This window comes from Rosa rugosa, chromosome 2, assembly GCF_958449725.1.
Source record: "Rosa rugosa chromosome 2, drRosRugo1.1, whole genome shotgun sequence".
In the NCBI taxonomy this organism is placed as follows: domain Eukaryota; kingdom Viridiplantae; phylum Streptophyta; class Magnoliopsida; order Rosales; family Rosaceae; genus Rosa; species Rosa rugosa.
Window position 1 is genome coordinate 5,796,907 of NC_084821.1, and position 12,840 is coordinate 5,809,746.

At 37.1% G+C, this 12,840-nt stretch overlaps 3 protein-coding genes across 3 annotated transcripts; all 3 read right to left on the minus strand.

Moving 5' to 3' along the window:
* Positions 1-1,285: 1,285 nt before the first annotated feature.
* LOC133733099 (cellulose synthase-like protein E1) lies at positions 1,286-6,633 on the minus strand. Its single transcript, XM_062160709.1, has 8 exons — positions 6,176-6,633; positions 5,612-5,918; positions 3,382-3,522; positions 3,142-3,273; positions 2,826-3,038; positions 2,453-2,677; positions 2,003-2,350; positions 1,286-1,899 (listed from the first exon to the last, which is right to left on the minus strand). Exons 1-8 carry the CDS (start codon positions 6,448-6,450, stop codon positions 1,345-1,347), a joined length of 2,196 nt encoding a protein of 731 aa, XP_062016693.1. The 5' UTR covers positions 6,451-6,633; the 3' UTR covers positions 1,286-1,344.
* Positions 6,634-7,647: 1,014 nt separating this feature from the next.
* Positions 7,648-8,147, minus strand: LOC133732490 (cellulose synthase-like protein E6). Its single transcript, XM_062160054.1, has one exon. It carries the CDS (start codon positions 8,145-8,147, stop codon positions 7,719-7,721), a length of 429 nt encoding a protein of 142 aa, XP_062016038.1. The 3' UTR covers positions 7,648-7,718.
* On the minus strand, positions 7,648-11,291 carry LOC133732489 (cellulose synthase-like protein E6). Its single transcript, XM_062160053.1, has 8 exons — positions 10,592-11,291; positions 10,045-10,363; positions 9,798-9,938; positions 9,570-9,701; positions 9,201-9,413; positions 8,861-9,088; positions 8,434-8,781; positions 7,648-8,264 (listed from the first exon to the last, which is right to left on the minus strand). Exons 1-8 carry the CDS (start codon positions 10,891-10,893, stop codon positions 8,160-8,162), a joined length of 1,788 nt encoding a protein of 595 aa, XP_062016037.1. The 5' UTR covers positions 10,894-11,291; the 3' UTR covers positions 7,648-8,159.
* Between the last annotated feature and the right edge of the window lie 1,549 nt (positions 11,292-12,840).

Here is a 12,840-nt window from a genome sequence, read left to right on the forward strand (position 1 = left end):
TGATATAAGAGACGACTGGCAGGAGCATAAATGTACGTATATCTTCTTTGGGTCCTTAGCCCATAATGACTAATATATATAACAAAAAAAAATTCCATCAGTCCAACAAGAAAAACTGGCGCCCTCCCGACTCATTAATATTAAAAAGTGAGGAAAATTACCATTATATCATATACATAATTTTTAAATTACACAATGCCCTCTCTCTCTCTCTGGGTCAACAAGAAGACCACATACAATATCTCAGAGATAAAGGAGAGAGGACAAAACAATTATAAAAAAAAATTGAAAATGGAAAAAAGAAAAAAAGTACTTTTGGAAAACAAACAGGGAAAAATATAGACTTATTGAGAAAATCTTATTTAAAAACAACTTAGAAGAAACAATATGGTAGAAGTAGACTTTTGAGACATTTCCATTTCCTCATGCTTTCTTAGCTAGTTCTCTATTTGTTAAAGTCATATATATACTTCCTTTTTAATGTTTCATATGTGTTTTGAAGCAAAGAATAATTAAGAAAATAAGCTAAGTCAGCAACTCTGCATGTGCTCATTCAATTTTAACAAAAAAGGGTTAAATACTGCTTACTCCCTATACTTATAGGGTTTCATCGTTTCAGTCCCTGATCTTCAAATTTCACCTAAAAAGTCCCTGAACTCCCAATTTCCTCCCAATTGGTCCCTATCGTCAAACATCCGTCAAAAACTCCGTTATCTTCCCCTAAAAAGTCCATTATACCCTTATTTACTTAAAATATATATATATATATATATATATATATATATATATATATATATATATTTCTCTTCCTCTCTTTTTTTATTTATTTTTTTCTTTTTACCTCTTCTTCTTCTTCCGGCTCTCTCACCTCCTTCTGTTCATCTCCTCATCAAGATGGTTCCAATCCACAGACCTTCAAGAGGTGAAATGAAAAAAAGAAATAAAAGAGAGAGAGAAAATAAATTAAAAAAAAACAAAGTAAGTGAGGGCATAATAGACATTTTCGGTAACTTTAACAGAAAATTTTGACGGCAGTGACCAATTTGGAGGAAATTGAGAGTTCAGGGACTTTTTAGGTGAATTTCGAAGGTCATGGACTGAAACGATGAAACCCTATAAGTATAGGGAGTAAACAGTATTTAATCCTAACAAAAATGTTTAGAGTAGCTCCAAATGAACCAGAAAATGAATTTTATATAGTTTGACATACTTAACACAAACTGCATGCAAGATCCCAACCTTTGATGAATTGCCTGTGATAGACTGAAAAAAGATAGATCCATAATTGATAGTTTATGTAGGAAATTTTATTATGGTTCACAAAGGAATTTTTTTCCTTTCTAATTAATACAAGAATTTAGTACATACACAAGAAAATGCAACAAATGCCATCGATTTAAATACCACAGAACTTGGCATTTTTCCACTGTCTTTCCTCAAGTAAAGAGCTTGGTACAAAGGCAGGTTGATGACAATTAAAACACCACATAGAAGAATTTGCAAAGCCACTGTCTCATAAACTCCAACAATGCCTTTTCTAGTGATCGCTTCCTTGAGAAACCCAGCAAAGCAGTACAAATTGAGCAATGCAACTGTTGCTAATATGACGAACATTGGAGATGAGGCTCCGAATTCCATAATCTCTTTCTCGTATCGTTGTGACACATCTTCATCAGCCACCTTGGCTGTTATTACAAACGCTGAATCCGAATACCCCAGACAGTACAAAATGGTATCGATGAAGGCAAATAGGTAGGAGCTTGTTCTTTTGTATAGCCATATTCGTTGGTCGTTCCACCATCCCAAGATTGTGCCACCAGACCACAAAAACTCCCCAAAGCTCCAAGTGTACTTGGCAATTATCACATACGCAAATGGTATGAACCACGGACTTGAGATCTAAATCCACAAAACAAAACCCATTACGAATAGTAATCTTTAATTATCTTGTGTCGTAATGACAAGTTAAAAAGAATGACAGAGGAACCCATCAGTCGATTACCTGTGGGAATACAGAAATGCCTCTAAGAAGGTAAATTGAAGGGAGAATTGAGTAAAATAGCGTCGCCAAGCAATTTGGAGCCCACAGGCAGTAGCAGCAATATCCAAGTTGAAGGCCTAAACTAATCTTTCCATGCCCATACAATGCAGGGCTATACTTAGAAACCAAAATCTGGAAATCACCTTCTGACCATCTCTTGTGCTGCAAAAGTGTCTGAGGCAGTGTAGTTGGAGCTAATCCTAAGAAAGCTTTCCTAGGTGGATTGCAGTACACTGATTTCCATCCACGGCATTGGATGGATAACCCTGTTATAACATCCTCAACCGGACAACCATATTTCAAACCCATCTGTAAATATGAATATTGATCAAGCTCAAATGTCAAGTTAATGTGCATTTGCGCGTCAGCCTATGTGTGTCCGATTTACTATAACAGAGAGAGAAGACATACCTCTTTTCCCCATTGAGTGTTCTCTTCAAATGTACAACTTGCTAGACTTTTTGAACTTTCTTCCAATTTAGGAATGCTTGTTTCTTCTCCTTTTCTATTCTCCCACTTCAGTTCACTCTTATATCCTTTGCTGAACTTCCTCCCACAAAGAGTATCTCTTCTGTGGAAGCATCCAGTTCCAATATATAAAGGGCCCCCATAACCATCCAAACCATGAAATTCCACCTTCGTTGATACCCAACACAGAGAGTTCCAAACTTGTCAGCATAGTTAAATTAATCAAGTTCAATTAACTCTACCATGCATCATTTATATATCATAGCAATAAAATGCTTACCTTACCTGTAACCCTAAAAAAAAAAAAAAAGCTTACCTCACTGATTATTCGTAGTGTACTACTATATACGTCATTCTTGGTAACATTTTCGAAATTCTGTGGGAACTGTACGAATGCAATCTCCTGGCCTTTTTCTTCATCCAGGAAGAAGCAGAGTGCATCCCTTATGGCCTTAGAGTTGTTTGAATACATATCACAGTCTACATTAAGAATAACCTTCCCATTGCTAATGTTTGAAGATACCCTAATCTGCATAAGTTAAGGATCACATAACAAACCATGAATCTTGAAAACTTTTGTAATATCGAAGACTACTCTATCTAATAGTTCTAACCAGAGATGTGCAGTATACCAGTGCATTCATAGCTCCGGCTTTGAAGTTATGGTGATATTGGGGTCTCTTCTCGCGAGCCAAATACACTAAGGTTGGCAATCCACACCCTTCAACATCTCTTGCATTTGGATCTCTCCCATCAATTACTATCTACAAAATAACATTTGACTGATTTGAGTAAACATCTAGTATCATAAAGTTAATTCTTTAAATTATTTGACTTATGATGATAAGTAAATTGAGATCTAGATGCCATACTTGTAGAATGGTGTCATGGTCACGAGGAGATGAATATGAATCCCACTGAGAAAAGCCTCTGTGTTTTGATCGTACTTCTTCAGAAATGCTGCCTAACTTCACTGCAATTTCGATTTTATTCTCCATGTCTTTGTATAATTTCTATAGGAAGGCAACCATGCATGAGCAAACATGTCACTGTTTGTTTATAAACACACATGTGCGTTCTATAAATGTTACCAGTTGGTGTATCAATTGACTATTTCCTATACTTGATCAAACGAAATGATCAAGTACTTGTTACTGAATGACAAACATTAGATAACTATATGGTCTCGTATGGTTTTCGTGAAGTATTGGAGTGGAGAATTAATTCTTTTGCCTTTTTTCATAGGGATACGAAATTCAGATTTTTCATTACTTTGGTTAGTAACAGTGGGAAAACAATCAGAAAATCAAGAGTTTAAAAATGTTTGAGATTTTTTAGAGCGGTATTTACCAATGAATTAAAAAACGCACCTTGAGGCGCACCTGAGGCTTAAAAAGCGGAAATCAGCCCTTAAATTGAGTGAGTTTCGTTGATAAGGCGACGAGACTTCTGAGGCGGTGACCAAGGCGTGAAAGGCGCCGAAGGCGACGCCTGAGGCGTCCAAGGCCCACGCGCAGGAATTTTTTTTTTTTTCGTTTTAGGTTGTTTGAGGTTTAAAGCCCTCCTAGGTCGCGACTTGCAGCAGACAAGAGCTGGGCTCTCCTTTTCAGTACCCGAACTTCCAGAAGGCAGCAAGATCATACAAATCTCTTCGAACCTTTTAGTTTTCTGAATGATTTGGCTTTAACGGAGACTACTTTCGCACTTGGAGTTCGATTGTTGGAGACTTGGAGTTTGATTCGCAGGAATGTTTGAAGATTGGAAGGTATGATTCCAATTGATTTTCACACTCTGAATGTTTAGGCTTTGCTTTGTGAATGTAAGATTGTTGATTGTTACAATTAAGGATAGGATAGTGATAGACTGATAGCCTAGAGTGGTTAACATGAGCCATCTCAATTTGTTGCAGGAAATACTAAATCTTAGAACCCATTCATCTGAAGATTAGTGATCATCATAAGACCAAACGTGATGCATATTTGAATCAGGGAGTTGAAAAGACTGGGGCTGAACTGTTGTATTAAGGTGATTTACAACTCATTCGGAATTGCTTTGTATCATTAACTGAATGCATATATGTTGTTTGGTGTTCTTCAAATTCGCTGCCCAGATTTCAATTGACTCCTTGCCAAGATCATTGACTGAATGCATAGACTTGTTTCCAGATTGTTATGCTTCTGAAAAGGTATGGGCTGGTGATTGTTGTGCTGGTTTCGGTTGATAGCTATATATATATATATATATATATATATATATATATATATATATATATATAGGCTGCTGATTGTTGTGCTGATTTCAATTGATGGCTACTTATATATATATATATATATATAGGCTGCTGATTGTTGTGCTGATTTCAATTGATGGCTACTTTTATGTATATTGATATGTTGGTATGTTGCCCAAATTGTCAAACATTGGTATATTTAATTAACTGATATGTTGCCCAAATTGTTATATTTTAATTCTTGGATAGGTCATATAAGAGTAATAAGTATATCAATATAGGTCATTTATACGTAAGGCTTACGCCTTACGCCTTACTGAGGCTTACCGGAAAACGCCTCGGCCTACGCCTCAGCGTTTTAAAACATTGGTATTTACTCATAAAATGATGTCTTCCCAATATTGAACAGAAATGAAATCTCAAAGAGGTCTTTGCAAAAGATTAAAAAATAAATAAAAAATTTAACAAAAAAAAAAACCTCGATAATGTTAGAGAGTTAGAGGCCACAAATAATAACATATGATGTGATTTTTTTTTTTTTCATCTTAGGAAGAGGGGAATTTGAACTTAGATGAAAAAAATTGAACAAATCTTAGATGATTTTTGTACAGAAAAATGTTATTGCCAAAAATTGACCGAATTCAATTTCCATACTGTCACTAATACTATTCTGGGTTGAGACAGAGAAAATAATCAATCCCCTTTATCATTTCTTTTTCTTGTCCAATCCCATCTCATTTTCAAAAACAAATAATTGTTGACACTAGTACATTTTGTTTATCTTACGATTCTTATCATTTTACTCGCACGCCATGCTAGCTAAGATTTGATTTAGACTCTATTATAAGAGATAAAGACTTAACAATTAGTACCTTAATGAGAGTGAAATCCCCTGCATTATCAGAAGCTAGTGAGGCAAAATAAGCAGCAGGTGACCTTGGCTCCACACTGTACTTCTTGCAATATGGTATCCAATGCTTAGCAAACTCAGCAGCTTCCAATAGAGCATAACATGTAAGTTCGGATCCGCCATCATCGGATAGATACACGCTGAGCTTCTCCGGTGGGTAATCATAAGACATTACTGATAAAACAGTGTTTATCACCATCATCGGCGGCTCTATAATTGGGTCTGCCGTGCACACGAATATGTCCACTCCCGGCAACTCATCCTCATATCTGTTCCAGAAAATAAGAACTATTTATAGCATTCATATATAGTACACTAACAATAAGAATCATGACCGCACATTTTAACACGGATCATTCTATCACACTTATGATTCTGATTCGCAATCTAATAACATATAGTGTCACTATTTCAAGCATATACCTGAATGCACTACGAATCATGAAAGAACTTTCTTACATCATTTCTCTAATGATTCTAATTCATAGTCTGACAACATAAGATCTAGGTGTTCAGGTATAAGTACCTCTCCGAGAGCCTGTCCCTGAAGGTGTGCCGATACACGCGGTTCCACCGGCAGGCTTGAGTGAGGAGCCAGTAAAACCCGAACCATAACTCAGCACCCAGCAGACCCATCCAACCAAACCTCCCATCTTCTCCAGCTTTTGGGATATGACTCACCCTGTAAACCCAGACGAAACATATACCCACGAAAATAGACGCAGCAAAAAGCCTATACAGAACTATCCCCTTGGCCCTCTTCGTCTCAAATAATGGTGAACTGTTCCCTCCGTTCCCCATATCTAGCCAATTCAGATCTCTACTCTCTCTCTCTCTCTCTTCATGAGCTTCTCTGTTTATATCTCAGGGACATGTATCATATGCGTGTTTGAGTATATATAGTCATATAATATAAAGTCAATGACATTGGGCATGGTTCAATAAGGTATCTTTTTATCTTCGTTGTTTTTCTTTCATGGCGGCTATATCTTTATCTGAGAATAATATATAATGATTCAATTACAGATGTTTACGTTAAATTTTTATGATGGTGCGATTGGTGTCTGAATCAAACTCAAGTAGTACTCGACGAGCTGTGTATGGTCCATTTCTGCTTTTATTGGTTTGATATATTCAATATTTGAAAGTTTGTTCCAAAAGGGGTTTCTATTATCGTCCCTCAAGAAGTCAACTTGATCTGGTTGTCGACTGCCCACAAGGTTTGATCGACTTAGCTCTCTATGATATCATCCATGCATCACCTTCCATTGTGTTCTGTTTCCGGCCGCAAGTCCGTAACCAACCACTTGTGGCCTATTTTGCTTGTTATGGAGATCTTTTAATTGATACATCAACTACCACAGTACCACACTGTGATATAGTTCATTGTCATATAATTTTGTTTAAAAGTACAAAAGTTTTTACCCAAAAAAAAAAAAAAACAAAAGTTTTTACCCAAATGTATAAATAAAATTGAAGTTGAAATAAATTTGACTGTTAGTGTCTTCAAAAGTCGTAAACAAATTTTAAGTACATTTTCCCTCCATGTCAATCATCAGTATTAAAATTTCATTAATCGAACTTTGATAACTTATCTTCCTTAAATAGAGTTGCTATTCTAAATTCAATTTGAGCTTAATAACATGCCTTAGAAATAAATCTACAGTTGGGATAAATTAGAGATTGAGAAATGAGTTGGAAACGAGTCAAAATTTATTACTAAATTTGGAACAAAAATCGGTTAATTCTCTAAATTTTCAACTCAAGCGCTAAGGTCAACTGGATTGAGATTTTGGAAGGAAGCTGGACCACCTTGGTTGGAGGAAGTTTTAGTTAATGACATAAATTTTTGATGTAGAGGGTGATACTCTTTTTTACTTGCTCTAATCAAGTAAGGTTTTTGACGGGGTCACTTAACTCCAAAGGTTGTAATTGACCATAATTATCAATGAAAGTTCTTTATTCTGATATAAATAAAAAATCAAAAGAAGTCCAGGATTATTAAGCATGTCCCAATAGGGAATGCTAGTTTATATTATGATTATTCTTCAATCTTTGAGCAAGCGTTCCTAGTATATAGGCATCAAGCATGCCAACGTGAGCACAAAAACAGACTTGTACATGACAGAGGATGGTATATGGCCCTTATCACTGCGCAAGAAGAGAGCTTCATACACTGGTATATTGATCAAAACCAATATGCCACAAAGAATAACTTGACTAATGAACTGGTCTAAGGCCTTCAACTCTAAATCCATCACAAACCGCTTTGTCCCCAAAACTAAGCTCACCAAGTTCAGCAATGCCGATGTTGCCATTACAGTGTACATAATGCTTGAGCTTCCAAATTCCAAAACCTCTTGCTCATACCTCTTTAACACATCCTCGGTGACAACCTTATCGGTGAGGGCAAAGTGTGTTTCAGATAGCCCCAATTGCCTCTTTATGGTGTCGAAGAAGGCAAAGAAGTACGAAGTGATTCGTCGGATCAGCCACATTCTTTGTAGGTTTTACCATGCTTTGAGTGTACCCCCACACATCACAAATTCAACTATGCTGTATGCATTCTTTGCTACAAAAACATAAGCAAATGCTAGGAACCATAGGCTTGACACCTGCAAGATCAATTACAAGCCACCGATTTAATAACAACAATGTTGAATTAATTGGCTTAAATTCGTGTGCATTAACGTTTCAGGTTAAAAATTCCGCCCTCAAATTCTCTTGTTCAATTGCCTTATCAAGTCTTATGTCCATCAAGATAAAAAAGTAAGAAAGAGGTACCTTGGGGAACGAGGGAATGCCATGGAGCAAGCAAAGAGGAGGAACAAGTGCATAATACAAAGTTGGGAATGAAACTGGAGCCCATAGAAGGTAGAGGCAATATCCCATTTGGGCACCAAAGTGTATCTTCCCATGTCCATATATGAAAGGGCAATACTCGGAGAAAAATATCTGAAACATGCCCTCAGACCACCTCTTTTGTTGAACAAGTGCGATTTCTAGGGTGTTTGGAGCAACACCAACAAAGGAAGGCCTTTCTGGATTGTAATAAACTGATTTCCAACCCCTGCATTGTATTGCCAAACCAGTAACTATATCTTCGACAGGGCATCCATATATCAGTCCCATCTGCATAGCCATAACAAATATTTCATCATCACCTTTTGGAGTAATATTCTGAAATTGCGAGAGAGACAGAGAAAGATACCTCTTTTCCCCATTGACTGCCCTTTTCATAGATACAATCGATAAGAGGTTTCGTAGATTCCTCCAATTCTTGGATACTTTTGTCAATAGTACTCTTCTGGCCATCAATGTTCCATTTTTCTGTGTAACCCTTTGAATACTTCTTTCCACAAAGACATTCTCTTCGATGGAAACATCCGGTGCCACAATACAAGGCCGCTCCATATCCACCTAACCCAGCCAGTTCAACCTTTGTCCAGAAATCATAACTTGTTAGGTTAAGTTCAAGATCTTTAGCTTACTTTTAGTAGTCCTAATTTGAAAGGAAAGGGGCAGTCACAACCATGGTCTACATAACTCACCGCATTAGTTACGAAGCATGCATTTCCATAAATATCATTCTTTGTGAGATTGTTGTAGAACTGCGGATGTTGCACATAAGCAGTCTCGTGGCCAGTCTTTTCATCCAAGAAGAAACAAAGTGCCTCTCGTATTGCATCTGCATTGTTTGCGTACATGTCACAGTCCAAGTTGAGAATGAAGGGTGCATTGCTTATCTCTGATGACACTCTCAGCTGTACAATCGAAATAGCCTTTCAGTTTCATGGTAATTCCAAATGTGAAGTTAAAATCACTATACACGAGAATAAGCTATCGATTTTCCAAATCAAACACAGAGGTTAAAACTTAGTGTCAACAATGCATTGGCAAGTGAGGAAGCTAAAGCTAACCAGTGCATTCATGGCTCCAGCTTTGAAGTTGTGTGGCTGTTGGGGTCTCTTTTCTCTTGACATGTAGACAATAGTTGGTAATCGGCATCCATCATTGTCCACGGCATTTGTGTCTCTTCCATCAGTTATAATCTTCAAAAGAAATCAGAGGCACAGCAATGAAATAAAAAACCAAATTTACAAAAGTTAACAGATAAAGATCAACATATTCATTCAAGAATTTTATACCTGCACAATTGAGTGATGATCATTCTTTGCTACTTTAAGGTTCCATTCTGAGAACCCTTTGTGTTGAATCCTTGTTTCTTCTGGTATCTTCCCACTTTCAACAACAGAATCGATCCGATTTTTCATTTCTTCATAAAGTTTCTTCGACATCATACATATGTGAATCAATTAGTCCTTTTTTCAACAAAATCAAAAAGGCGAAAACATTAACCTTGTTCTTCTAGTTTCCATACACGACAGTACTTACCTTGGTATCAAACCATTCTGGACCATATTTGGTGTCATGAACGTCAGAATGCAGGGCAAAGTAAGCCTCCGGCGCCCTTGGTTCAACCTTGAACTTCTTGCAAAAGGGTATCCAATACTTCGAGAACCGAGACGCCTCCAAAAGAGCATAGAAAGTAAACTGTGAACCGCCATCATCCGAGAGATAAACACTCAACTTCTCAGATGGAAAATTGCAGGATAGGACTGACAACACAGTGTTAATCACCAAACTTGGCGGCTCCATTTTCGGGTCTGCAGTGCATATAAAAACATCAACACCCGGCAACTTCTCCTCATATCTGCATAACACAAAGAAAGGTTTCTAAGAACTCAAATCAAGTATGAAAATCAAAGGATCAGGTAAATTCTAGAAGTTTAAGCATACTTTCACATAGAAATATCATTTCTCTATATGAATGCAAACTTGACTCTTTTTTTCATACAAATCATCTATAATACTGGTTACTGTATTACACTTTTACTCATATATATATATGAACTAGAAGATGAATAAGACGCTAGCAAACCTCTGTGAGAGTCTATTCTTGAGAGGTTGACGATAAGTGACACTCCAGCGAACAGACTGAGTGATGATCCAATACAAACCAAACAAGAACTCAGCCATGAGCATACCAATCCACGCCCATCTCCCTCTCTCTCCAGCTTTCGGGATGTTTATTAGTCTGTACAACCATATCAAACACACACCCACAAATATAGTTGAGGCAAAAACCCTATAAACACCTCTAAATCTTGCTGTTTTGCTCTCAAACAATGGAAGAGTAGTAGTACTACTCTCTTCTCCTTCTCCTCCTTCCTTCTTCCCCATCTCTCTCTCTCTCTCTCTCTCTCTCTCTCTATCTCTCAGAGAGAGAGTAGCTACAAATATATAAAGGCTATTCGTAGGTCAAATCAAACAATATAACAGATCAAACAACATCGAGTGAATGATTTAATTAACAATGAACATATTATTAATAAATGGCGGCCTACTAGAACGATAAGACTACTAGAACGATAAGACTAGTATTTTAAGAATGTACGTAAGGTGTCGTATAGATCGATCTGCTAGCAAGACAGCACCTCCACATGATTTCTTGGTCTTTTTTCTATGAAAAGGGATTTCTTGGCCTTTTGCAGAAATAAAAAGATGATAAGATGAGCAACCCATCAGCATTACCAGCCCAACTCACAAGCAATTCGGAGCCCCAGTCCTCTAGAGAAGTGGAGAATAATCTGGAACAACTTGGAGAGTTTGAATTCATGAAATATCTCTGTACATATTTGTTTGTATGTAGCTACTTTAGACAAGATAAGGCTCTGCCCTCTGTATAAACTATAAAGATATGGTCTCTGTTCACAATAATGTTTTCCAGATAGACATGTCGTTTGTTGAATCCATTAAAGATTTCAATTATTGCATCATTGCATGCAAGAATTCAACCTCGAGCATTTATCTTCAAATTAAAACTCACTGGCGATTGGACCCTTGTAAAAAGAAAGCAAAAGCAATTTTGATAATAGCAGCGAGTGAAATAAGAGCAGCCTAAGTCAATAAAAAGAATTATGAAAAAAAGTACAAACGTCGTGTTATTAGACGAAGCGGAAGAATGCTGCACTCTAAGGCCATGTTTGGTAACCGGAAAGTGGGCATTGGGAAATGAAACATTTTCCTTTCCTGCGTTTGGGACAGCCAAGGAAGGGAAACATTTTCCCAAATGAAAGGAAAAAGTGAGGGAAATTGGTTCCCTCCTGATGTAGGACGAGAATGGGCTTGGTTTAGCCGGAAAGTTAGAAAAATAAAAAAGCGGCGTAGAATCAAGAAGAGTGATTGGAAAATAGGTAACTCACGCATAATGAGGTTATTAGCTGCTGGAATATTCAAGAAGATTAGGTTTTGGACTTTTCGGGTTTCTCGTGCGAAAAGTCAGATTCTGAATTGTGAATCAGATTGGAGTAAATTTTGGCCAGAATGTCCGTTTGAGATGCATGATACCTTTCCGGAATGGGAACGACGAGATCTTCAAGACTCACTTTAGTGAGCTCTATCAAATTTAGGCCAAAATGTATCGCCTTAATTATCCGATTCGTGATTTAGTATTTTTAGGCTAGTTTTACATTCTTTTTATTTTAGGTTTTCTAGTTTATTTTGGATTTGTTTTGTTTTAATCCGTGGGCTTTAGGGTTTCATTGTTAGTCGCCCTAGGATTTCTTTTCCCCATATATAAGCAACCTTAAACGGCTGCAGAACTATCTTTTATCATATTATCAATTAAAATTGAGAGTTTTCTCTTTTATCTCTGGTGGACTCCAGAATCTTTATTTTAGGTTTATTGCTGGTAAACCTAGGTTACTTCCGCCCGCGTCAGTTGGTATCAGAGCGGGTTTCGCCCGCTTCTTAGCAGACGACGATCCAAGGGAGAAGTTCACTACCACCAACCTCAACGACGCTGGTCGTAGAGTATCTATCAAAGAAAGTTTCGTTGAAGAGGAACATACCAAGGGATTTGCCCTAGGACAACCTCATCAATCAAAAAAAAAAAAAAAGGAAAAAAAAAAAGAAGAAAGAAGAAACATGGAACATTGGATATTCACAACGCCGGATTACGACGACTTCCGAACTACATGTGTCATCAAAGACAAGGTATGCTCTGTAATAATTGACAGTGGTCTACGAGAGAATTTTGTAGCAAACAAAATTGTGGATTATTTTCAATTGCCGACAGTGAAGCTAAGTGATCCATACTGGATTCCATTTGGAGAGGATGAATATGCA

Bases quoted from the DNA above. Each gene is read 5' to 3' on its own strand.
- LOC133732490 (XM_062160054.1), bottom strand. From the start codon at position 8,147: ATGTGGCTGATCCGACGAATCACTTCGTACTTCTTTGCCTTCTTCGAC.
- LOC133733099 (XM_062160709.1), bottom strand. From the start codon at position 6,450: ATGGGGAACGGAGGGAACAGTTCACCATTATTTGAGACGAAGAGGGCC. The intron at 2,678-2,825 runs GTAAGCTTTTTT...GTATCAACGAAG, and splicing joins CACTACGAATAATCAGTGAG to GTGGAATTTCATGGTTTGGA. The intron at 1,900-2,002 runs GTAATCGACTGA...TTGTGGATTTAG, and splicing joins GCATTTCTGTATTCCCACAG to ATCTCAAGTCCGTGGTTCAT.
- LOC133732489 (XM_062160053.1), bottom strand. From the start codon at position 10,893: ATGGGGAAGAAGGAAGGAGGAGAAGGAGAAGAGAGTAGTACTACTACT. The intron at 9,939-10,044 runs GTAAGTACTGTC...ATGATGTCGAAG, and splicing joins CAGAATGGTTTGATACCAAG to AAACTTTATGAAGAAATGAA. The intron at 8,782-8,860 runs GTATCTTTCTCT...ATGGCTATGCAG, and splicing joins GCAGTCAATGGGGAAAAGAG to ATGGGACTGATATATGGATG.